At 37.8% G+C, this 26,582-nt stretch overlaps 1 protein-coding gene across 1 annotated transcript in view; it reads left to right on the top strand.

Annotated features, from left to right (window-relative positions):
- The window catches only part of CATSPERB (catsper channel auxiliary subunit beta), a 138,548-nt gene that overhangs the window by 89,297 nt on the left and 22,669 nt on the right, over positions 1-26,582 (top strand). Inside the window, exons 17-20 of the mRNA XM_089908126.1 lie at positions 776-930; positions 13,837-14,027; positions 18,509-18,847; positions 25,212-25,351. Of these exons, the coding sequence (XP_089764252.1) occupies positions 776-930; positions 13,837-14,027; positions 18,509-18,847; positions 25,212-25,351 (825 nt within the window). The remainder of the gene's footprint in view (positions 1-775; positions 931-13,836; positions 14,028-18,508; positions 18,848-25,211; positions 25,352-26,582) is intronic.

Raw genomic sequence — 26,582 nt, 5'->3', positions numbered from 1 at the left:
TCCTGGCGTCTGTTTCCCACTCTCTCTTCTCCGTGGGTTCCCAACTTTTAGAGGCCAGAGGAAAAGGCATGACAGAAAATGGGTCTGGAAGGCATGACTTGATGGTGGCGTCCCAACCAGTCTGTACCATCTACCATCCCTCCTCCTGTCATAGCAACAAGGGCGACTCCAGCATCCCCCTGGGGGCTGGTCCCTACCTATCTTCTCACCCCTGCAAGTTACCAAATCTGGACAAGATCAGGATCAGAGAAGGGTGTGTTGGAAAGAAGACCTGCGGGTCAGAAATCTGGTCCAAAGGTGCCCGTGTTGACAGTGAGGGAAAGCCTTGTGAACCACCAGTGTTGGGGACTCAGCGGCAGCTGTGCAGAGTCACCAGCGTGAGATTGCGGGGGGTGGGGGGCAGCTCTCAAGTGACGAGAGGTTCTTCCCTGCCCCTCGCTTACAGAAAACTCCAAATAGGAACTGAATTCTAGAATCTGCACCTCCAGACTCCTCCCACACACACAAGACAAGACATTCACATCTCCCACTGCAGCCTTCTACATGGGAATCTTAAACTGAACTTTACTTCTCAGAATTTCTTCTCCTCAACAGAAAAGTGTGTTTTCCCTTGCACACGCGTGGATATTCACACAGAATGTGTTGAAATATTCCTCCTATTGATAAGCAAAGCAGTATTGTTTTGATGTGAACTGGAAGCAAATCTTATTTTCATTTTGCCATAATGGAAATATAAACTCATTTAAATTCAATACTTTCTTTTTTCATGTTCCAGGCTCCTGACCTGGGCTTTGAGACTGTCCTTGCTCCACAGTATATCACCTTAAATGAAATGATCTTTTATGCATATGTGCCCGAGAATGAACCAAAGGAAAGTATATACACCAAGAAATTCAATGACATTCACCTTGGAAAATTGATACACTCCAGGTAGGTACTGATTATCTTCACATTTTACTTAGATTGCACACCAGTATTGATATTCTAAATTTTGAGCCTATCTTTTGGAGTAATTTTACTAGTCAAGGAGAGTAAGTCTTTTTTTGGACACCTCGCAAGGCCAAATACATTTACTTATAGACTCTAAGGTGCCTTGCACAATGCCCCAGTTTGAGAAACATGGGGCCAGTTTTGTCAGCACCATCTGGCCAAGCTAAAGAAATGTGTGTTTGTCGTCCTGAGTATCAAAAATGTCTGGGCTACAGTGGATACTGCTTATCCTCTGAGTTCACTCCCATGGCAGTTGTCATATGTCCTAAAGACAAGCACATCTAACATAGAGGAGGCCATTCTGCATGAAATACTGCATGGCAAGGTATGCAGAGTTCTCAGGAACGCTTACTTTGAAGATGTTGGCAAGAGCCAGGGACCCTGAAAGCTGCCTTTAAGGCCTAAAATCTTTCTTTGAAAAACAATATAAATTCTATAACCCCTCACCCCCACATCTAACAACCAGAAAAGAAACAGTTTCAGATTACCAGAAACTCACCTATCTCCAAAGTGGTGAGCCCTGTTCCACCAGGTTGAAATCTGTCTATTATACATGCTTTGGGCTGTCAACTAGGATCTTGTCCCATAGCCAACAACTCCAGCTCTACGGGACAGCTCACTCAGAGGTAGAGATGGGGACAAGAATCAAACATAATATAGCAAATGCTGGCATTAGGGTTTTCTTCCACAAAGACTGTAGCATCTTCAGCCTCTGAGAAAAGTATCTGTGATCACCTAGAACTATTTGTTTTTGATGGCTTTTGGATGTGTGATATTCCAGATCAGTTAGTGCATGTTTACCTAGGTATGTCCTTGTAGAAAACATAGAGAATCACTCTTTAAAATTAACATATGATTAACATCATCTCAACATTAATATCAATTTCTTATATCCTAATTATTTTTAAAAGCATACGATAATTCTCTAAAGGATCAGAATAGTTGAAAACCAGCATAGCATGTTCTGTGATCAAATTCAATAACTGTGCTCCACTTGCACAGAAACTAGAGAATGAGCATCTCCAAGGAAGGAAATGGGAGCAAAGAGCCAGGATCAGGGAACTGGAAGCAAGTGGGACTTCAAGCAGGAAGGTCAAGGATGTGGAAGCCGGAAGTTATGAGGTCAGCTGTGGGCCAAAGGCAGATATCTAGATAGTCAGGAGGTGAAGCAGGGTGAACCCTTCATTCTTCTCTTCCACAAATAGTTATTTAACAAGGCACTCTGGAAGGTGCTGTGATGGAGAGTGAGGAAGATGTTCAAACCCATGTACTCCTGGAACTTGTATTCTAGCACAGGACATAGACGGTTGTGTAATTGCTGTTGATATAAGTCTGCAACAGAGGAGCATGGAGCATTGAGAGAGTGAGTTCCTGGGGGTTGAGCCCTTATTTGGAGGATCTTGGAAGGTTTCCCAGAGGCAGTGATGCTTATGATGAGATCAGGAAAATGAGGATGAAGGAAGGGGATTGGGTGGGGGGAAGGTTCCAGCCTGAGAGCACAGCGTGGAAAAGGCCCCCAGGCCAAAAGGAGCATGATGTGTGCTTGAGAAACCCAAGAAAAACCAGAGTGACTTCAGTGTTGTGAACCAAGGAGAAAAGTCATTCGAGACCAGGTCAGGTGGGGCCTTCTGAGTCCCAGTAGGGAATGTGGATGTTATTCTAAGGGAGGGGGAAGCACTGAAGGCTTCAAATTAGGTGAATAACCACATCAATTATGTGTAATTTGTTTACTGAATCAGCTGGATATCAACTTTTTTTTCCTCCTGTCTCTTCAGACCACCTCTGTGGACCTATTTCCTTTCTGCCTCTAGATGAAGTATCAGCAAGTCCCATAGCTTTTCCCTTAGAGAGTAAATAAATATTTCCTTAGCTTAAAAAATCTAAGTCAGTCAATTACCACATGACTCCATTCCTGCCCAGTGTCTTAAGAAACTTCAAACCCTCATCCAATTTAAGTTTGTTTTCCGGCCCCTGTTTTAGCCAGACCCAGCCTGGGGAGCCTGGAATGTGGGGAGGTGGAGAATTTCCTCATTCTTATTATTTTTAGATTCATATCCCCCCTCCCTCATAGCTGATGGTTTCCAGCCCCTTCCGGAGTTTGGGTGAGAAAATGGAGGTGAGATAAAGGGACAAGAGCTCTGCTGATGGGGGTGACACTTCTACCTGGAGACAACTGCCCCCATCACCTCTGGGCCTCTGGAAGTCTTCCACTCTTTTGGGGCCCCTGCAACCTTCCAGCTGTGCTTCTGTGTAGTTTTCCTTTGCTTTGCTGCCTCTTCCCCGCCCCAACACTCTGCCTCCTCAGAAATAAGCATTACCTTGAATTTTGTGTAAACATTTTAAGAAATGTTTCTCTATAGCTTTAACATATATGTGTATCAAAATATATTGTTTAGGGCTTCCCTGGTGGTACAGTGGTTGAGAGTCCGCCTGCCGATGCAGGGGACACGGGTTCATGCCCTGGTCTGGGAAGATCCCACATGCCGTGGAGCGGCTGGGCCCGTGAGCCATGGCCGCTGAGCCTGAGTGTCCGGAGCCTGTGCTCTGCAAAGGGAGAGGCCACAATAGTGAGAGGCCCGTGTACCAGAAAAAAAAAAATATATATATATATATGTACATATATATATATATAGTTTAGTTTTGCCAGATGTGTTACTTAGCAATGTATACCTTTTCCTGTGACTTGCCTTTTTCATACAACCTTATGCTTTTAAAAAATTACCCCATATGCTTTAAAAATGATTTGGTATTGGGCTTCCCTGATGGCACAGTGGTTGAGAGTCCACCTGCCGATGCGGGGGACACGGGTTCGTGCACTGGCCCGGGAACATCCCACATGCCGCGGAGCGGCTGGGCCCGTGAGCCATGGCTGCTGAGCCTGTGCATCCGGAGCCTGTGCTCCGCAACGGTAGAGGCCACAACAATGAGAGGCCCGCGTACCGCAAAAAAAAAAAAAAAAAAAAAGATTTGGTATTGATGTATGCATCTGTATTCACTCATATGAATATACCACAATCTATTTCGCTATTCTCCTATTTTGCCTTGTAGTTTTTAACTTTTGCTTTGTATTTTTAAGTTTTTAATCTGTCTAGAATTGATGTTGAGTGTAGTATGAGGTGGGAATCTGATTTCTTTCTTTTTTTATATATATAGATAACCAATTGTGCAAACAAGACCCATCTTTCCCCCTGATCTGCAGTGTCACCCCTGTGATATATCCTAGTTCCACATGTACATCAATCTGTCTCTGTCTCTCTTCTCCTTCATTGCTGTATTTGCCCTTCCCTAGATCACAATGACAAAATTTCTCTAACCAGGTAACTCCTATGAATAGCACCCCCTCTTGGATTTTCTTGGCCTTTGTTCTTGCATTTAAATGTTAGATTCAGCTTGTCAAGTTCCATTAAGAAAAAAAAGCACAACAACCTGTTAATAAAAATTACCTCTTGCAGCCAAATTCTGCCTTGTACCTGCAGTTAGATCTTAGGTGGAGATTTCTGATTCTTCTTGCAGCAGGATAACTCTATTTGTTCTCCTAGAATTTTAGGCCCAAGACAGCTCCCTGACTCTCCATAAGGATAGAGAGTTATCATTTTAGCTTCCCTTATCCATAATGTGTCTTTGCCTGTGCCCCAGTGATGGGTGGCTTTGCTTCCTCTCTCTCAGTAGCTTCAGGCTTCTGCTGTGTAGGGGATAAGAGGGAGGGAGGGAGCCAGGGCTTCAGTGCCAGCACCCCCCAAGCACTTCCCCCCAGCATGGATCACCTCTTTTGAGACCTGTGTGCAACTGTTGAATGCCCAGCCTCCTGTAGCTTAAGGTTTTTGCTTCTCATGAAAGAAGGTTCAGGGAAGCGAGTGATGCTTGCTCCCATCCTCTCCACCCACTCCCCACGGTGACCTCTCCCACACTCCCTTGATGCCTGCACCACCAGCAGGGACTGTCTGGTCTATTCCCTGCCCCAGTCTTTCTCCTGAGCGTCCAGGGAAACCCATGGGAAGGAGCTTGCAAGTGAGTGCAGACTCCGTTTTGAAAGGTGCCCCAGCATTTCCAGACTCACATAGCAGCACATACTTGGCCTTTGACAGTTTTTTACAATTTTAGCTATTTCTTACTTGCTTCTTTTGTGCCAGCACTGCTTTTCCCTCTCATGCTCTTCCATAAGTGAGACTGTTCCTGTGTTCAGATTCTCCTCGGAATGGCTTGTTCCCTTGGATTTCAGGTTAGTTGGTTATCTTGTGACTTTAGTATCTGATGGCTTAAGGAAAATGATGACTTAGTGATTTATCTGTTTTGTTTCTTGTTGGGTTGCTTCTTTCTGCGTTGAAAGCAAAAGCAGATGTCTTGTAATTGACTTTTGTGTAACAATCTTTTTTTTTAAAAATTATTTTGTTCATTTATTTTTGGCTGCATTGGGTCTTCGTTGCTGTGCACGGGCTTTCTCTGATTGCGGTGAGCAGGGGTACTCTTCACTGTGGTGCACGGGCTTCTCATTGTGGTGGCTTCTCTTGTTGCAGAGCATGGGCTTTAGACATGAGGGCTTCAGTAGTTGCAGCATGCGGGCTCAGTAGTTGTGGCTCACGGGCTCTAGAGCACAGGCTCAGTAGTTGTGGCGCACAGGCTTAGTTGCTCCGCAGCATGTGGTATCTTCCCGGACCAGGGCTCAAACCCGTGTCCCCTGCATTGGCAGGTGGATTCTCAACCACTGTGTCTCCAGGGAAGCCCTTGTGCAGTAATCTTAAATGTTTCAAATTTGCTACATTCTTTTGATGATTCCAGTACTTTTTCTATATATTCTTTTGGATTTTCTCAGTAGAGGTAAACATTTTTCTAAGCAAATAATCACATCACCTGCAAATAATTTGTTTCTTTAACATTTCTTAGCATATTATACATTTTTTTTCTGTCACAGTATCTAGGAGCTCATTAAATAGAAATGAAGATAGTGGGTGTCAGTCCGTTCAGGCTGCTATAATCAAATATCAAAGACTGGGTGGCTTATAAACAACAGAAATGTATTTCTCATAGTTCTGAAGACTGGAAGTCTAAGATTAGGGTGCCAGCATGGTTGGGTTCTGTGCAGGCTCTCTTCTGGTTGTAAACTGCCAACTTCTTGCCCTGTCCTCGCATAGTTGAAGGGGGCAGGGGATTGCTCTGGAGCCCCTTTTATAAGGGTAGTAAAGTGATTCACAAAGCCTTCACCCTCATGACCTAAATCACCTCCCAAAAGCCTCACCTCTGAATACCATCACTTTGGGCTTTAGGTTTTCAACATAGGAATTTTAGAGGGATACAGACATTCAGACCATAACAGTGGGCTTCCTTGTTTCTGACTTTTAAAAGAATGTTTTAAACATTTCACCATCACGGATTATCCTTTCCATAAATTTTTAAAACTCTTTTTCATTTGTAGACAGTTATCTTTTTTTTCAGTTTAACAGGTGCTTTATTTTTGTTTTTAAATGTTTCTTCTATATCTATTGAGCTTACCTATAGATATTTTTCCTTTAACTTTTTACTTAATGTTGTAAATTATATTATGGATTTAATGCTGAACCAGACTTGAAGTCACGGAATAAACCTATCTTGGTCATTGTGTATTGTCTATGTTTATACATTTCATACATTGTTGAGTGCAATGTTAGTATTTATTTGTTAGATTAATCTTGTTAATTGTGATTTTTCAATCTTCTGTATCCTTACTGACTTTTTTTCTGTGTGACCTATCAATTATTGAGTTATGTTAAAATTTTCTGATGTGATATTGAATTTGTCAGTTTCTTTTGTAGTTCTGTCAATTTTGCCTTATATATTTTGAGTCTGTTATTAGATACATATAAGTTTAGAATTGTTACATCTTCTTGATGAGTTGAACATTTTATTGGTATTTAATTATTATTTTTATATTTATAATGCTTTTTTGCATTATAGTACTTTGGTTGTAGTAAAATATACATAACATAAAATTTACCATTTTAACCATTTTTAAGAGTGCAGTTCTGTGACATTAAGTATATTCACATGGTTGTACAACCATTGCCACTATCCATCGCCAGAATTATCTTATCTTCCCCAACTGAAACTCTGTGCCCACTAAACAGTTCATTCCCCATTCCCCTCTCCCAACAGCCTCTGGCAACCTCTGTTCTACTTTCTGTCTCTGTGAATTTGACTATGAACAATTGTGGATACACCTAGATCAGTTACATAGGTGGAATCATACAGTACATATCTTTTGAGACTGGCTTATTTCAATTAGCATACTGTCCTTAAAGTTCATCCATGTTATAGCATGTGACAGAATTTCCTTCATTTTTAAGACGATAATATGCTGTTGTATGCATATGCCACATTTTGCTTATCCATTCCTCTATTGATGGGCATGGGTTGCTTCCACTTTTTGGCTATTCTGAATAATGTCGCTATGAACATGGGTGTACAGCTATCTCTCCGAGACCATACTTCCAGTTATTCTGGGTATACCAAGGAGTGGAATTGCTATATCATGTGGTAATTCTATGGTGAATATTTTGAGGAAACTCCGTACCATTTTCCACAGCAGCTGCACCATTTTGTATTCCCACCAACAATGTACAAGGGTTCTAATTTCTCCACATCTTTGCCAACATTTGTTATTCTCTATTTTTTTATTTTATAATAGCCATTCTAATGATATCTTGTGGTTTTGATTTCCATTTCTCTAATTATTAGTGATGTTGAGCATCTTTTAATGTGCTTATTGGCCATCTGTATATCTTCTTTGTAGAAATGTCTAATTAAGTCCTTTGCTCACTTTTTAATCAGATTATCTTTTTGTTGTTACCATGGTTTTTGTTTTATTTTTGTTGTTTTTAATCTGTTATTCATATAGTTGCACTAGCCTTCTTTGGGTAATGTTTGTCTAGCATATGATTTTGATCCTTTTACTGCCACCTTCCTTATGTATCCCTCATAAAAAACATATATAGGTTTTGTGGGCTTTTTTTTAGCCAATCTCTATCTTTTAATTGGAGAGTTATGGAAAAACCCGAATGAACTTTTTGGTCAACCCAATGTATTTGAATTTATTTGTACCATCTTCTTTTGTGCTATTTGTCCTACTTTTTTTATGTTTCCTTTTTTGTTCTCTTTGTTTACCTCACTTTAAGGTTCATTTCTTCCCCACTTCCATTTTATTTTCTTTTACTGGATTGGGACTTTCATACTCCTTTCTTTTTTTTAGTGTTATCTAAGATTTTCACGTGTGTTAACTTAAAGTCTAAAATGTATTGACATTTTTCTCCCTTTCCCACCACATATGTAACTTTAAACTCTAGGTGTCTGATTTGTCTCCACTCCTTATATTTCTCAGGATAAGTCCAACTCTGGTCCCTGTGCCCCTCAAACCTCAGAAGGCATATTTCAAGTTATAAAGTGGTCCCCTGGAAGCCCTTCTTGACATATCATGAGGAGAAGCCCTTTCTTCTTCTCCATGTAGGGTAGAATGGAGATGAGAGATGAAATGCACAGCACACCATTACTCCTGCCTTCTTTAAACTCATAAACTCCATTTATCTCAAATGGTCTAGCTTTTGTTTAGAATACCACTCTGCTGAGATGGGGAGAAGGAAGTAGAGGGTAACAACTGTGGATGCACTGAGATCAGTTAGAAGGATTTTGCAATAGTATAGGCTAAAATTTTTTGTGTTTCAGTCTAAGATGTTGATAGTAGAAATGGAGAGGAATGGATTGATTTGAGAGATATTTGGGAGGTAGACTCAAAAGGGCAATGGATCCAGAGTAATTTCCATTCCTTTACTCTATTGCCTGGCTCTTTGCTTTATAAAACACATCTATGCTTGTCTTCTGCGTGCCACATCCAGCCACATCTTGTCTTATTATTGTGGGGGAATCTGAGGTTCTCATATCGTGCTTAAGAAGACAGGTACTTGTGGTAGACAGACTGTTGGGTGAGGAATCATGCAGTGTGGAAATGACAGTCTCTTGGAATTCAAAAGAGAATTTGAGGAATAAGAGGAACTAAGGTTAGATGATAGAAACAGACAAACAACAAGAACCTACTGTATAGCACAGGAAACTATATTCAATATCTTGTAATAACCTATGATGGAAAAGAATCTGAAAAAAAAATATATATATATAACTGAATTACTTTGCTGTACCCCTGAAATTAACACAACATTGTAAATTAACTATACTTCAATTTCTAAAAATGGTTTAAAGAAAGATTCAATGGTGGAACACAAGGGATTCAGAACATTAGCAAGGATTTTGGATTTGGGGGGCACTACCTACGAGATGTTGGATACTGAATCAAAATCCTTTCCACAGTGGGAATTGATTATATACCCACAGATTAAAAAAACTGTATCTGCTTGATAATGGGAAGTATAGTCGTTCCACAAATGGTGAAGTATTGAGAAGGAACTTCTCTCATTTCATAACATGGTCAATTGTTTTTAAGAATCTCCACAAAATCCTAAAAGTGATAACTTAATGTCAATAATTCTACTAAATTGCTCAGAAAGAAAACATCATCAACATTTACACAAAGTTTTTGGTAAAGCTATTTGTTAATTCCATGAATATTATTGAGTGACTATTTCACATCAAGTCTTTTGCTAAGACCAGGAATATAGTGGTGAATAAGATAGACAAGGTCCTTGTCCACATGGAGGTGACATTCTAATGAAGAGAGACAGATGATAAACATGTAAGCAAAAAAAAAATTGTTTTAGATCTAATACATGCTATGAAGAAAGTAAACATGGTGACAGAGGGAGTGAGAAGGGTAAGCAAACAGCTGAGAACAAAGAGCGAAGAGCTTTCCAGGCAAAAGAAATTGCAAGTGTAAATGCAGTCAGGCAAGAAAATACGTGGGTGTTTTAAATAAACAGGAAGGAAGCTGGTGTGGATGGTGCAGAGTAAGATGGTGTGGTGGAAGGTGAGCGAGGGGGTAGGTAAGTGCCAGACCATATAAGGCATCGTGGGCTGCATGAGGAGTTTAAGTGTTATTCTTGGTGCCAGGGGAAGCCATTGGAGAGTTTTACATAGGAGAGTGAAATTATTTTTATTTTCGAAAAGATCACTCTGCTGTGAAAAGTATAGGACAGAATGAGAAGTCAAAGTTTCCAGGCCCCTTGGAAAGCTATTGAGGTAATACAGGTGAGAAATGAAGGCAGTTGAAGCAGGTGCACTTGAGAAAAGACAGGATTTGATGACAGATTGCCTGGTGTGGGTATTAGCAAGAGAGCAATCAAGAACTATTTAGGTTTTTGGTTTGCAGCTAGGTAGATCATGCTGTCATTTTATGAGACGAGGAATGCAGAGTTAGTCAGGGTGAGTGAGAGTTCCATATTAGAAATATTAATTTTGAAATGCCTGTTAGGTACCCAAGTGAAGATGTGAAGTTGGCAGTTGCATGGATGTACTAATGCATAGCACACAAGGTCAGAGAGGAGCTCTTCATTTGACAGTTGTTCCTGCATAAATGGATGTCTGTAGGGAAGAAAAGGCCTTGGGCACTCCAAGAAGAGAGATTGGGCAGAAGAGGAGGCCCCAGCCAAGAAAACCAAGACGGAGCAGCCAGTGAGATAGGAGAAAAACCAGGGAAATGTGGGATCATATAAGCCAAGGGAGGTGGGTGTTTTGGAAAGTATGGAGTGGACCACAGTGACCCATGCGGCTGAGAGACTGAGTAAAATAAGAACAAAGAAGTGAAGTGACCTTTGGATGTGGCAACATTCCAGGCTGTAGTAACCTTGATTAAAGCAGCTTCATTGGCATGGGGTGAGGGCAGTGGGCTGGGGACACAGCATGGGTACTAGAATGGCAGCTTAGCATTACAGGCAGTTAAGTTTGATGGTGATTGTCTTTTTGCAGTGTTTTCCCCCCTCAACAGATATTACTCTCCACCTCAGGAACTCCCTGACTCCTAATTTTAAGCCCATCCTTCATTGCCCAAACCCCATTCCCTCCTCTAAAAGCTGACTTCTTACCTCTCCTGGAAGACTGGAGCTTGATTACTCCCAAAAGCCATCCTAGACACTTGAGTACAAGAGGCTCATTTACCTCGCCAGTGGTGGAGGAAGTGGTAAGACAGGTTCAGTAATAGCCTGGCTATTGGTCAATGACTTCAGATACAAAGAGGTTAATTTTTTAAAATTACAGTAATAAACTTTACTTTTTAAGAGCAGTTTTAGGATCACAGCAAAACTGATCAGAAAGTAGAGTTCCCATATACCCCCTCTCCACACATACCTCCCTCACTATTGATGTCCTACACCACAGTGTAGGACACTATACTACAATATAATGTAGGTACATTTGTTACAATCCATGAACCTGTACTGACACATCGTCAGTCACCTGAAGCCCATAGTTTACATTAGGGTTCACTCTTGGTGTTGTACATTCTATGGCTTTTGACAATTATGTAATGACACGTATCCACCTTATACTATTAATATCGTATGGAATACTTTCACTGCCCTAAAAGTCCTCTCTGCTCTGCCTATTCATCCATCCATCCCCACTAACCCCTGACATCTATACTGTCTCCATAGTTTTGCCTTTTTCAGAATGTCATATAGTTGGAATCACACAGTGTGTAGTTTTCGATTGGCTTCTTTCACTTAGTAATATGCATTTCAGCTTCCTTCATATCTTTTCATGACTTGATAACTCATTTCTGTTTACCACTGAATGACATTCCATTGTCTGGATGTACCACCGTTTTTTTATCCATTCACCTACTGAAGGACATCTTGGTTGCTTCCAAGTTTGGGCAATTTTGAATAATGGTGCCATAAACATCCTTGTTCAGGTTTTGTGTTTAACTCATTTGAATAGATACAAAGGAATTTGATTGCTGGATCTTATGGTAAGTGGCTTTCAAAGTGGCTGTACCATTTTGCATTCCCACCAGCAATAAATGAGAGTTCCTCTTCTCTACATCCTCACCAATATTTGGTGTTGTCAATATTTTGGACTTTTGCCATTCTAATGAGCGTATAGTGGTATCTCGTTGTTGTTTTAATTTGCATTTCCCGATGATATATGATGCATATAAGCATCTTTTCATATGTTTATTTGCCATCGGCATGTTTTCTTCAGTGAGGTGTCTATTTAGACCTTTTGCCCACTTTTTAACTGGGCTGTTTCTTTTCTTACTGTTGAGTTTTAAGAGTTGTTTGTATTGTAGGGGATTGGCATATGGCAATCCAAAATATACCACTTTGGCGTAAAGATTATTTTTAGCCTAAGGCAATTAAGAAGCAGACATATGAAAAAATCCCTTGCCCTTCACCTCTCTACCAAGAAAGGCAGGATGATTCCTAATCACCAGAGACAACTGGAGACTCTTACCAGTTCAGAGACACTGAGGGGAACCTGCATAACAAGCATTCCTAAAAACAACCCTTATCTTCCAATAGTTTCTCCCATATATTTACTTTTTCACTGTTTGCCTTAGCCCCTTTTTCTTTGTCTTGTCACTTCTCCACAAATTTATTGTTCTTTATTAAGATGCTAGACAAGCTCCAGGTTCCAACCACCCCTTTGAGTTACTCATCACTGAGGTGTCTCCCCTGTGTAAGCATGACACACATTAATCAAGTGTTCATTTTTTATTGTTAATCTGGCTTTCATCAGTTTAATTTCTAGGGTCCCAGGCACAGAACCTAGGAGGGTAGAGGAAAAAGAGGTTTTATTCCTCCCCTACAGTTTATTTTGGATAACAGTCCTTTGTCAGATATGTTTTTCACAACTATTTTCTCCCAGTCTATGGCTTGTCTTCTAATTCTCTTGACAGTGTCTTTCACAGAGCAGAAGTTTTTAATTTAATAAAGTATGGCTTGTCAATTTTTTTCTTTCATGGATTGTGTCCTCAGCGTTGTATCTAAAAAGTCATCGCCATACCCAAGTTCATCTAGGTTTTCTCCTATGTTCTCTTCTAGGAGTTTTAGAGTTTTGCATTTTATGTTTAAGTCTGTAATTTATTTTGAGTTAAATTGTTTGTGAAGGGTGTAAGGTCTCTGTGTAGATTTATTTTTTGCACATGGATATCTTAGCGTAACGTTTTAAAAATGGATGTTTTTTCTTGATTATAAAGAACATGCTCACTGTAGAAATTTCCTAAAAGGCAAATATAAAGAAGACAATTGAAATCATGACTGTTAACACCTTGATGAATTACTGATTAGTGCTTTTCAACATGCATTTCAACATTCTTCACTATGCTTCTTTCATTTTGACATTGTAATGTGACCACTTTCCTTAGGTAATTAAAAACTCTTTGTAAGTAGCATTTTAATAGATGTATTTTGCCTGGGTAGATCAGGTATTATCATTTACTTAATTTTCCTGTTGTTGGCATTTTTATTTCTAGCTTTTATGATAATGCTGTGATGAACATCTTTGTATGGAAAGCTTTTCTCCCCCTCCCCCTCTGTGTTTCAAGTTCTTTCCTTAGGATAGAGACCTGTCGGTAGATTTATGGAATCAGAGTGTGAAAAAAATAGTATTAGGGCTCTTAATGCATAATGTCAAATTGCTTTCTAGGCATCTTGTACCAGTTTACAATCCCATTAGTGCCTATCTCCACTAAATTCTTACCACTATTAAACTCTGCCTTTAAAAAACCTTTCCTAATTTGATAGGTGAAAAATCATATCCCATTGTTGTAATTGACATTTCATTGATTACTAATGAGGTTGAACAAACGTTACTCAAATATTCATTTGTTAGCCATTTGTGGTAAATTTTATTTATAAATGATATGGTTATGAACTTGCTAATTTAAGCCACTGTTTTACCCAAGTTGCATGGTATTTGTTGGTTTGTTTTTAGGAAAACTGGAACAGCTTACATAAGAAAGATATTGCAACATAACACTCCTAAAGGATTTTTGTCGTCAGTTATTGCAGAAATTGTGGATCCTTTTGGAATAGAGGAAGTGCATGAAAGCTCTTGTTTGTCTAGTTCCCTTTCCATTAATCAAGCTGGAAATTTCTCCTATAAGCTTACTCTTCAATTACAAAGTAAGTGTAGTAATATATCTCTCTGATGGCTGGGGAAAATGAGAAATTATCTTTTGGGAAAAGTGTTCATGCTCTTTTATAGAACAATAGATTTCAAAATTTAGTCCAATTGGTAATCTACAGAAGTCTACATATACTTAGATTCCTGGAGGAATTCTTTATTTCTAATATAATGAAACCTAGCTATCACTTCATTGATATTTCATCAATAGTAACACCTATCATTTATTTCTATAATATGATGTTATTTTGTCTTTAACAGTGCTCAGGAACAGTGAGAAAAGTCAAGAAGTCCAGACTTTACCCTACATAATGAAGTAATTTTGAATCACTGTCATGTAGCATATTTCTATTTCAAAGGATTATATGATAGATACATAGCAAAAGTTAGTATAGCTTATTATAAGGATTTGGGTTTTACTCTGAGTAAATGGCAAGGCTTTGGAGTGTTTTGAGCAGAAAGTGACATGATTGAACTAGCTGCTCTGTTGAGAACAGACTGGGCATGTGACAGAGAGAGGGCAAGAAGGAAAGCAGAGAAATCATTTAGGAGGCTATTGCAATAATCAGGTGAGAGATCCTATTAAATGTAAGATGTCTGTTACTCATCCAAGTGGAGAAATAAGGTAGATATATAGAAAGACAAGTCTGGAGTTCAGGAAAGACCTCTGGACTGGAGAAATACATTTGAGTAGTCAGAAGGAGAAGAGAGAGAGAAAGGAGCAGAAAAATTATTTGAACAAATAATGGCTGAAAACTTCTATAACCTGGGGAAAGAAACAGACATCCAGATCCAGGAAGCCTATAGAGTTCCAAATAAGATGAACCCAGGGAGACCCACACCAAGACACATTATAATTAAAGTGTCAAAAGTTAAAGACAAGAAGAGAATCTTAAAAGTGGCAAGAGAAAAATAACTCGTTACCTACAGTAGAACCCCCCCCATAAGACTATCAGCAGATTTTTCAACCGAAACGTTGCACATCAGAAGGGAATGACATGATACAGTCAAAGTGCTGAAAGAAAAGAATTCCCAACCAGGTATATCTATCTACCAGCAACGTTGTCATGGAGAATTGAAGGAGAGATAAAGAGTTTTCCAGACAAGCAAAAACCAAACGAGTTCATCATCCTAGACTGGCTTTACATGAAATGTTACAGGAATTTTTTTAAGGTGAAACAAAAGAGACCTAATCAGTAATAGGAAAATGTGTGAAAGTATAAATTTCACTGGTAAAGGCAAATATATAGTAAAATTTAGAATAATCTTATGTTGTAAATGTGGTAGTTAATCACTTATAAAGCTAGAATGAAAGTTAAAGACAAAGGTAGTAAAAAAACTAACTACAATGATTAGTTAATGGATACACAAGATAAAAATATGTAAATTGTGATATCAAAAACATAAATTGGGGGGGATAGAAATGTAGATCCCTAGAATGCATTCAAACTTAAGTTGTTATCAACTTAAAATAGACTATTACAAATATAAGTTGTTTTATGTAAGCCCAGTGGTAACCACAAAGCAAAAACCTATAGTAGATACACAAAACAAACAGGAATCTAAGCCACTACAGATAACCACAGAAAGTCACCAAATCACAAAGAAAGAGAGCAAAAGAAGAAAGGAACAGAGAAAGTATAAAACACCTAGGAAACAATTAACAAACTGCCAATAAATACATACCTATCCACCTTAATACATAAGGTGGTATGTATTTGGCCTTAACATGTTAACATATACATTCTTTGGTGCAGGTATGTATTTATCCACCAGTAAACACATACCTTCGCCTTCCCTGGTGGTGCAGTGGATAAGACTCCATGCTCCCGATGCAGGGTGCCCAGGTTCGATCCCTGGTCAGGGAACTAGATCCCACATGCATGCTGAAACTACGAGTTCGCGTGCCACAAGAAAGGAGCCCCCATGCCGCATCTAAGGAGCTGGTGAGCCACAACTAAGGAAGCCTGGAGCCGCAACTAAGACTCAGTGCAACCAAATAAATAAATATTAAAAAAAAAAGACAGGCAATAAAAATTGTTGGGGAGGATGTGTAGAAAAGGGAATCCTTGTGCACTGTTGGTGGGAATGTAAATTGGTGCAGTCACTATGGAAGACAACATAAAGGTTCCTCAAAAAATTAAAAATAGAACTACCACATGATCAATCAATTCCACACCTGAGTATTTATCCACAGAAAATGAGCATGCTAACGTGAAAAGATATGTACTCCCCCTTGTTCATTGCAGCATATTTACAGTAGCCAAGATATAGAAGCAACCTGTGTCCATTGATAGATGAATGGATAAAGAAAATTGGGGGCTTCCCTGGTGGCGCAGTGGTTGAGAGTCTGCCTGCTGATGCAGGGGACACGGGTTCGTGCCCCGGTCTGGGAAGATCCCACATGCCGCGGAGCGGCTGGGCCCGTGAGCCATGGCTGCTGAGCCTGCGCGACCAGAGCCTGTGCTCTGCAATGGGAGAGGCCACAACAGTGAGAGGCCCGCGCACTGCAAAAAAAAAAAGAAAATTGGGTGTGTTCATATATATATACATTAAAATATTATTCAACCATAAAAAAGGAGGAAATCTTGCCATTTGCAACAACATGGATGAATTTTGAGGGCATTATTGTGAAATAAATCAGACAGAGAAAGACAAATACTGTATGACATCACTTATATGTGAAATCTAAAAACAAGCAAACAACAAATAAATAAACTCAGAATAGATTGGTAGTTGCTAGAGGTGGGGGTTCAGTGAAGGGATCAAAAGATATAAACTTGTAATTATAAAATAAATAAGTCATAGGAATGTAATGTAAAACATGGTGACTATAGCTAACACTGCATTGTATATTTAAAAGTTGCTAAGAGTGGGCTTCCCTGGTGGCGCAGTGGTTGAGAGTCCGCCTGCTGATGCAGGGGACACGGGTTCGTGCCCTGGTCTGGGAAGATCCCACATGCTGCGGAGCGGCTGGGCCCGTGAGCCATGGCCGCTGAGCCTGCCTGTCCGGAGTCTGTGCTCCGCAACGGGAGAGGCCACAACAGTGAGAGGCCCAAAAAGTTGCTAAGAGAGTAGATCTTAAAAGTTTTCCTCACAAGAAAAAAAGTTGTAACTATGTGTGGTGATGGATGTTAGCTAGATTTTTGTGGTTATTATTTTGCAATATATACAAATATTGAATTGTGTTGTACACCTGAAGCTAATGTTATATATCAATTGTATCTCAAAAAGGGGGGGGGAATCAAGTGGTCAGCATATATGATAGTTAATGCTATGAGATCAGATGAGATCACTGGGAAAACTAGTGTAGGTATAGAAATGAAAAAGTCTGAGGTCCAACAGTTAGCGGTCAGAGAACAGGAAGACCAGATGGTCTGCTAGGAGAAGAATTAAGAGAGAGCATGTCTCAGAAACCAAGTGAAGAAGGTACTTTAAGAAGGAGGGAATGATGCTGTGCTACATGCTGCCAAGAGGTGAGGTAAGATGAGGAGAGAAAAGTGCCCAATGGATCTGTGTCAAGTCATTGGTAACATTGATAAAAGCTATTGTTGGGTGGAGTCATGTAGACAAAAGTCTGATTGTGTTAGGTTTATAAACTTCTGAGAGGCGAGGAATTGAAGATAGTGAATAAAGGCAGCCCTTTCAGGGAATTTCACAATGAAGCGGAGGAGAGAAATGATGTGGTAGTTGAAGGGAATGTAGGAAAGGATTTTTGTTGGTTTGTTGAAATGGGAAAAATTAGAGCGTGTGTGCATAATAAAGGGAATTATGAGATTCTCTTCTGACTACTTCTACTTATTTTTTCAGAACGAGGTGAGTATCATTGTTGACATGTTTCAAAAACATTTAAAAATGATGAGTTCCCTCTCCTTCAAACAGCCCATCTTTTGGCTTCCCTCATATCCTCTCTGATGGATTTTCTCCAGTCATTTCTTCTTTGTCTCCTTTGTGGAGTTTTTTTTTCCTTCCCATTTTTACATGATGGTGTTCCTTATGGTCCTGCCCTCAAGCCTCTTTTCTTCTAAATCTTCATGCTCTTCTTAAGCAATCAATTATTCATTTATTCAACAAATATTTATTGAGCATCTGCTATGTAATAGGCAGACCTTTAGGCCCTAGGGAAAACACTAGCTACATTATCCTTCTCTTATAAAATCACAATAAAGACTCTGGGTTATTAAGGCTCTTACCAGTTCTATGGTAAAGAAATCAGATTTCTTATAATTACTTAGCCCTATGTGGTTTTTTTTCTGCTGAGAATTTTATAGAACTAGCTTCACAGTAAAAACTGTGCTTGGCATATTTGCAGTACACTTTCTACAAAATAATTTGAAATATAACCTGAAATCTGGCAAATGTGTCCTCTAGTTAAGACCATAATTTAAAAACTCAACTAGTGTATTCCTCAGTTATGTCCACCAGTATTACTTGGGGAACATTGGCTGTTTTATTTTATACCAAATCATTCCTGTTTTAGCTTCAGGTGTTACTTCCTCATTTCAAGATTCGGATATAGAAAAGACTGTGGTGATTCCCGGTTACAGCAGCTTCCTGATCACAAGGATTTTAGATAATGAGAATGCTTTAGCTATCGCTACCATGCCTGAAACAGTACCCCACAATATGACCTTTCTACAAGGCTCCTGGTTCTTATACAACTTTGGACAAAGGGATGGACGAACATGGAACATACATTCAAAGCCATGTAATTACTGGTTTCAACAACATGATGGTTCACTATCCCTCAATGTCCTGAAATACATTGATCTGGGGAAATCTCATACTTTAAAAATTAAAGTCATACCTAATACCAAAGGTAAGTTTATTTTTATTGGAAAATATCACAAGGAAATGTTATTGCTTTTCTTGAATATAGAATATACTCTTTGATATTTCCTTTATCTTTGGTTTCTGTAGTAGGTGGCATTCTACCAATAACAGTATTAGCTCTAATTATTGAGCACTTATACAAAGCTCTGTATTAAATGATTTTTTTATTCATTTTAAAATTTAATGTTTATAACAACCCTAAAAGGCTAGATTATAATCCTTATTTTATAAATGAGCTTAAATTACCAGCCCAAATATACACAGGATTTTAGTTTAGATTTTTGCTGCCCTCTGAAAAGAAAACATTATAATTACCTTGGTGTTGGTATAATCATTTCAAGTATTTATTTTAAGCCAAAAAAAAAAGACTTTTAAATAAAATTCTATACTTTGCTCCATTTTTCAAGATATTTATTTATTACAAAACTAATATAAAACTTACTAAAAATGATGGGGAAATGGCATACTGGAAAGAAATAAAACAAAAAATTTTAGTAAATTACTGAGCTAGAAATTGAGGGGAAAATATGGAAGGAAGGGGAGGGAAAAAAGAAAATCCTGTCACCAGAAATGAAAAGGGAACTCAAAGTCGAAAAAATTAGCTAATATGTGGCTCCTGGAAGGTTTTGAGGCTCAGACCTAAGGCCATATAGGCAGTGGGATGAATTTTAATGCCCAAGCATTAGTAGAAGATGTAGACCTTTAGACATTTCTACCTTGTGGCAGGAAGTTGGAAATGAGAACATTAAGTAAAGCTGGAACCATCAAATTGTGAAGGGTGAAGAGAGGATAAGGAAAATGCTACCCAACAACTCAAAGAAAGAGGTAGGGAGATTGTCATCTCCACGGGACTCAAAGAATTTCTTGTAAAAAACCCAAACTCCAAGACTGTGTAACACCTAGACACTACCCACCAAATACAAGAATCCCAAACTGAGACATCATTACAATGCCTGGGTCCCAGCATAAGCAAGCACAAAACCCTCTGTAGGAATACTTTCATAAACAAGGTAACATGGAATTCCACAGAAAAATCAATCTTCATGAACATGAATTGAGGGAAAGAATTTCAAAACCGTGTAAGGAAATGACCCAACATAAGAGAAACTCAACAAGCATAGGAAACAAAGTTTTAATCTTGAGTTAATGGAAAAATCAGAAAGACACTATAAAAACAATTGTAAAGTATAAAATATGTAAAACTCTTAAAGAGATAAAAGAAAGCATATGAACCATAATGAAAGGACAAAACACTATTTAAAAAAAAACAAGCTTATTTGAAAAACATAACCAAGTGCAATTTATAAAAATAAAAATTATAGGCTTTGAAAAAAATTGGAGACATGTATTTCTATTTCTGTCAGTATTGTGAACTAAATATTCTGAAAAAACTTCTTTCTGAAACCCTTAGAATCCTTTCTCTCTGATTATATGACTAATTGTCCATATTTCCTTCAAGTAATTTTAGGGTTTTAATTTTATGGCTTTAACTTTCCATCTAATTATTTAATTTATCTACACTTTGTTTTGGTGTATTATAGGTGGTTAGGTAGTTGTTCCAACATCACTTATTGAATAATGTATTTTTTCTTCACTGATTTTTAAAAACAATGCAATTTACCTATTCTTTTGACCATTTCTGGGTTTAAAAAATTCTGTTCCTTTGTTATTTCTCTGTATTCCAGGACAAATCCCAAATGTTCTAACTATTGTAGCTTTAATTGTATTTAACAACTAATTTGTTATATTTTAAACTTGTTCAGTTTGAAAAAACAAATAATAATCAGCAAATCAACTCAGTTGCCTCTTTGAAGAAAAACCTAGTCCATGCTATTCAAGATGTGGTTCCTGGACCAGCTTCATTGGCATCACTTGGGTGCTTGTTAGAAATGCACAGTCTTTGGTGGTTGCAAACAAATTTTAGGGTTTTCTTTTGTATTTCTGCGAAAAATGCCAATGGAATTTTGATAGGAATTACAATCAGTCTGTAGATTGTTTTAGGTGGTATGGACATTTTAACAATATTAATTCTTCCAATTCATGAACATGAGATGTCTTTCAGCTTATTTGTGTCATCTTCAGTTTCTTTCACTGGTGTCATAGTTTTCAGTGTACATGTCTTTCACCTCCTTGGTTAAATTTATTCCTAATATTTTGCTCTTATTGACGGTGCTATAAATGGGGTCATTTTCTTAATTTCTCTTTCAGCTAGTTCATTGCTAGTGTATAGAAACACAACTGATTTTTGTGCATTGATTTTTTATCGTGCAACTTTGCTGAACCTTTTTATTCTAACAGTGTTTTGGTAGAGCCTTTAGGGTTTTCTAAATATAATATTCTGTCATCTGCAAACAGACACAATTTTACTTCTTCCCTTCTGATTTGGATGCCTTTTTTCTTTCTTAGTTGCTCTGGGTAAGTCTTCCAGTACTGTGTTGAATAGAAGTGGTGAGGGGGAACATCCTTGTCTTGTTCTTCATCTTAGAGGAAAAGCTTTAAGCTTGAGTATGATAAGTATGAGTATGATGTTAGCTATGGACTTGTCACATATGGCCTATATTGTGTTGAAGTACATTCCTTCTAAACCTAATTTGTTGAGAGTTTTATTCATGAATGGATGTTGAATTTTGTCAAATGCTTTTCCTATATCTGTTGAGATAATAATTTTTATCTTTCATTCTGTTAATGTGGTGTATTCACATTAAAGACCCTGAGTAGCCAAAGCAATGTAGACAAAGAACAAAGCTGGAGGAACCACACTTCTTAATTTCAAACTCTATTACAAAGCTATATTAACCAAAACATTGTGGTAATGGCATAAAAACAGACTCATAAACCAATGGAACAGAATAGAGATCCCAGAAATAAACCCATGCATACACAGTCAACTAAGTTTTGACAAGGGAGCCAATGGGGAAGGAATAGTCTCTTCAATAAATGGTGTTGGGAAAACTGGACAGCCATGTGCAAAAGAATAAAACTGGACCCCTATCTTACACCACTCACAAAAATTAATTCAAAATGGATTAAAGACTTAAATGTAAGACTTGAAACCATAAAAATCCTAGAAAAAAAAACATGAAGGAAAAGCCCCCTTCACATGGGTCTTGGCAATGATTTTTTTTGGATGTGACACCACAAGCAAAGGAAATAAAAGCAAAAGTAAACAAGTGGGACTATATCAAACTAAAAAACTTTTGCACAGCAAAGGAAACAAAAAACAAAATGAAAAGGCAGTCTTCAATAAGTGGTGCTGGGAAAACTGGACAGCTACATATAAAAGAATGAAATTAGGACACTCCCTAACACCATACACAAAAATAAACTCAAAATGGATTAAAGACCTAAATATAAGGCCAGAAACTATCAAACTCTTAGAGGAAAGCGTAGGCAGAACACTCTATGACATAAATCACAGCAAGATCCTTTTTGACCCACCTCCTAGAGAAATGGAAGTAAAAACAAAAATAAACAAATGGGACCTAATGAAACTTCAAAGCTTTTGCACAGCAAAGGAAACCATAAACAAGATGAAAAGAGAACCCTCAGAATGGAAGAAAATATTTGCAAATGAAGCAACTGACAAAGGATTAATCTCCAAAATTTACAAGCAGCTCAATATCAAAAAAACAAACAACCCAATCCAAAAATGGGCAGAAGACCTAAATAGACATTTCTCCAAAGAAGATGTACAGATTGACAACAAACACATGAAAGAATTCTCAACATCATTAATCATTAGAGAAATGCAAATCAAGACTACAATGAGATATCATCTCACACCAGTCAGAATGGCCATCATCAAAAAATCTACAAACAATAAATGCTGGAGAGGGTGTGGAGAAAAGGGAACCCTCATACACTGTTGGTGGGAATGTAAATTGATACAGTATGGAGGTTCCTTAAAAAACTAAGAATAGAACTACCATACGACCCAGCAATCCCCCTACTGGGCATATACCCTGAGAAAACCATATTCAAAAAACCATATTCATGTACCACAATGTTCATTGCAGCTCTATTTACAATAGCCAGGACATGGAAGCAAACTAAGTGTCCATCGACAGATGAATGGATAAAGAAGATGTGGCACATATATACAATGGAATATTACTCAGCCATAAAAAGAAACGAAATTGAGTTATTTGTAGTGAGGTGGTTGGACCTAGAGTCTGTCATACAAAGTGAAATAAGTCAGGAAGAGAAAAACAAATACCGTATGCTAACACATATATATGGAATCTTAAAAAAAAGGTCATGAAGAACCTAGGAGCAAGATAGGAATAAAGACGCAGACCTACTAGAGAATGGACTTGAGGACACAGGGAGGGGGAAGGGTAAGCTGGGACAAAGTGAGAGAGTGGTAGTATATATATGGACATATAAACACTACCAAATGTAAAATAGATAGCTAGTGGGAAGCAGTCACATAGCACCGGGAGATCAGCTCGGTGCTTTGTAACCAGCTAGAAGGATAGGGGAGGTGGGAGGGAGGGAGATACAAGAGGGAAGAGATATGGGATATATGTATATGTATAACTGATTCACTTTGTTATAAAGCAGAAACTAACACACCATTGTAAAGCAATTATACTCCAATAAAAACGTTAAAAAAAGAAAAGAAAAGGCAACATATAGAGTGGGAGAAAATATTTGCAAAGCATATATCTGATAAGGGGTTAATATCTATAATATAAAAGGAACTCATACAGCTCAGTAGCAAACAAACAAATAATCCAATTAAAAATGTGTAAATGACCTGAATAGACATTTTTCCAAAGATATGCAAGTGGCCAATAGGTATATGGAAAGGTATTCAATATCACTAATCATCAGGGAAATGCAAATCAAAACTATAATGAGATATCACCTCACACCTGTTAGAATGGCTGTTATCAAAAAGACAAGAGATAGTTAAGTGCTGTTGAGGATGTGGAGTAAAGGGAACCCTTGTGCACTCTTGGTAGGAATATAAATTTGTTCAGTCACTGTGAAAAATAGTGTGGAAGTTTCTCAAAAATGTTAAAAATAGAGCTACCATATGATCTAGCAATCCCACTTCTGGGCATATATCAAAATCAGTATCTCGAAGAGGTATCTGTACTCCCACTTTCATTGCAGCATTACTCACAATAGCCCAGGTATGGAAACAACGTAAGGGTCCATCAACAGATGAATGGATAAAGAAATGTGGTATATATGCACAAAGAAATACTATACAGCCATAAAAAAGAAGGATGAACAACATGGATGAACCTGGAAGACATTATGCTGAGTGAAATAAGCCAGAGAAAGACAAGTAGTGTGTCATCTCACTCATATGTGGAATCTTAAAAAAAAAAGTCTAACTCATAGAAATAGAGTGCCAGTTGACAGGGGCTGGAGGATGGAGAAAATGGGCAGATGTTGGTCAAAGAGTACAAACTTCCAGTTATAAAATAAATGTCTTGGGGATATGATACATAGCACGATAACTATAGTTAATAATACTGTACTGTATAGTTGAAATTTGCTAAGAGAGTAGATCTTAAGTGTTCGCACCACACACACACACATACACACACACACACACACACACACAATGTGAGGTGGTGGCTGTATTAATTAACTTAATTATGGTAATCATTTCACAATGTATAAGTACAACAAATCTCCACATTATACACTTTAAAAATATACAATTTTATTTGTCAGTATACCTCAATAAAGGTATGAAGGGGACAGGATGTGGAATCTCAGCCCCCTCCTCAGAACTGTTAAATCAGAATTGGCATTCTAACAAAATCCCCAGTTATAGTTTAGGAAGCACTGGCCAGATCACTTTGGTTTAAGGGAAACAGCTAGAGCTGAGACTTAAGGCAACTTATTTACTACTCAGCTCTGATTTACTAATTAATAAAGATGGCAATTAGATTACATGGTCTTTCAAATCTCTCTTTCCATTTAATTTCTCAGTATGGAGAGGTTGCAAACAGAGGCCCTGAAGGCAGGAAATGGCCTAATGACGTATTGTGTTAAATGCCTAGGGTTTTTCTCTTGCCAGCAACTGATTGACAGCCCTTTAAATTGAGCGTGTATTCTCAGTTTCTCTACTGAGTTAGCCAACTCAGTGTGACCAAGACTATCCAAGTGACTGCCTTCGAGAATCTGGCTGAGGAATGAGGGGTGGAGGGGAGCAATATTTCTGTGAAAAAAATTAGGAGAAAATATTTGCAAAGTTAAATTTTTCTAAGAACTATTAAAGTTAACTCTGTATAAATAGATTCTGTAGATGTTCTAGAATTCTGATCAGCCAGTCATTATGAAATTGCTTAAAATTTTCATGTTCACTCTTGGCTTTGTTTCCAAAGGTGTTCAAACACTTGAAATCCCACTACTGAAAGTAGTCGTTGGAAACCCAAATTTGTTGGAAGTTAAAGTTGAAGGCCATTTTGATGACACTGATAGTTATCTAATGGAAATTTCTGCAGCCAGCAAAACTTTACGTCAAGTAAGTTTTTCTTTAATTATTAAAAAATATCTATGGATTATAGAAAATTTAGAATATAAGCTAAGAAAAAGAAGGAAAATTTATGCATAATCCTACCTATCAAGGATGACTAAACACTTTTAACATTTTGGGAATTACGAAAAGGCTGTATGTCATAGAGATTAAAAAAGTGAGCTCTGGAAAAGACTACCTGAGTTAGTTTTCACTGCTGGTACTGTTTTTGTGAGCTTAGGAAAGTTACTTTACTCTAAGTTTCCTCATCTATAAAATGGAAGTGATACTAATAATACCTACCTCTTAGGATTGTTTTGAGAATTAAATGTGATAATTCAGGTAGGCCACCTAAAACAATGTCTGGCACATAGAAAATGCTCAATCACTATGAATTTACAGTATTTTCCTTTTTTCCCCCCTAAAACTGGGAGAGCATTGTATATACAGTTTTAAAAATTTGCTCCTTCCACTTAATTATATAGTTTAATTCCTTTGTGTCAATAAATATTTTTCTGCAAATTCTACAATCTGTTTATCATGAAAATTTTCAGATATAGACAAAAGAATTTCCATATACCTATTTCTGAAATTAAACAATAGTCAAGGTTTTGATACTTCTGTTTTATCATCTCTAATTTTTTTGGTTTATATTCTGACATAGTTTTAAATGAATAGCAGACATCATGTCATTTCACTCCTATATGCTTCCATACATATCTCCAAAAAATATGTGTATTATCTCTCACATAACAAGAATGCCATTATCATCCCTGAAATTTTTTTAAACAATTTTTTTTGGTACCCTATAAAACCCAGTCCATAATCAAATTCCCGCAATTTTCTCAAAAAAAAAAAATGTTTAGGGTTGGTTTGTTTGAATTGGCATCCAAACAAAAGTCACACAGTATGTGGTTATTTATTAATCTCTTAAGTTTCTTTTAGTTTAAGGTAGGTATGACTCCATTTTCTTCCCCTGCCATTGAATTGTAGCAATTGAGTCAGTTATGTTGTAGAATCTCCAGTATTCTAGATTTTTCTGTTTACTTCCTTATTTCTTATTGAACTAGTGCCACCCACCCCAAATTTCCTTTAATAGTAGAACCCTGCTTAGATTCTGGTTCAATGTGTTTTCGCAAAAATTCATTAAAAATAGATTATTTTTAATGGCTTACAGAGTATAGAGGTGGAGGCAAAACTACTAGAGTCTACTATATCAGTAAAATTATTAGTATTTCTA

This window comes from Delphinapterus leucas, chromosome 2, assembly GCF_059928025.1.
Source record: "Delphinapterus leucas isolate spDelLeu-1000000601 "Yukka" chromosome 2, BTC_Dleu_Yukka2, whole genome shotgun sequence".
In the NCBI taxonomy this organism is placed as follows: Eukaryota; Metazoa; Chordata; class Mammalia; order Artiodactyla; family Monodontidae; genus Delphinapterus; species Delphinapterus leucas.
The sequence above is the reverse complement of the archived record's forward strand: the minus strand, read 5'-3'. Positions and strand labels throughout refer to the sequence as shown.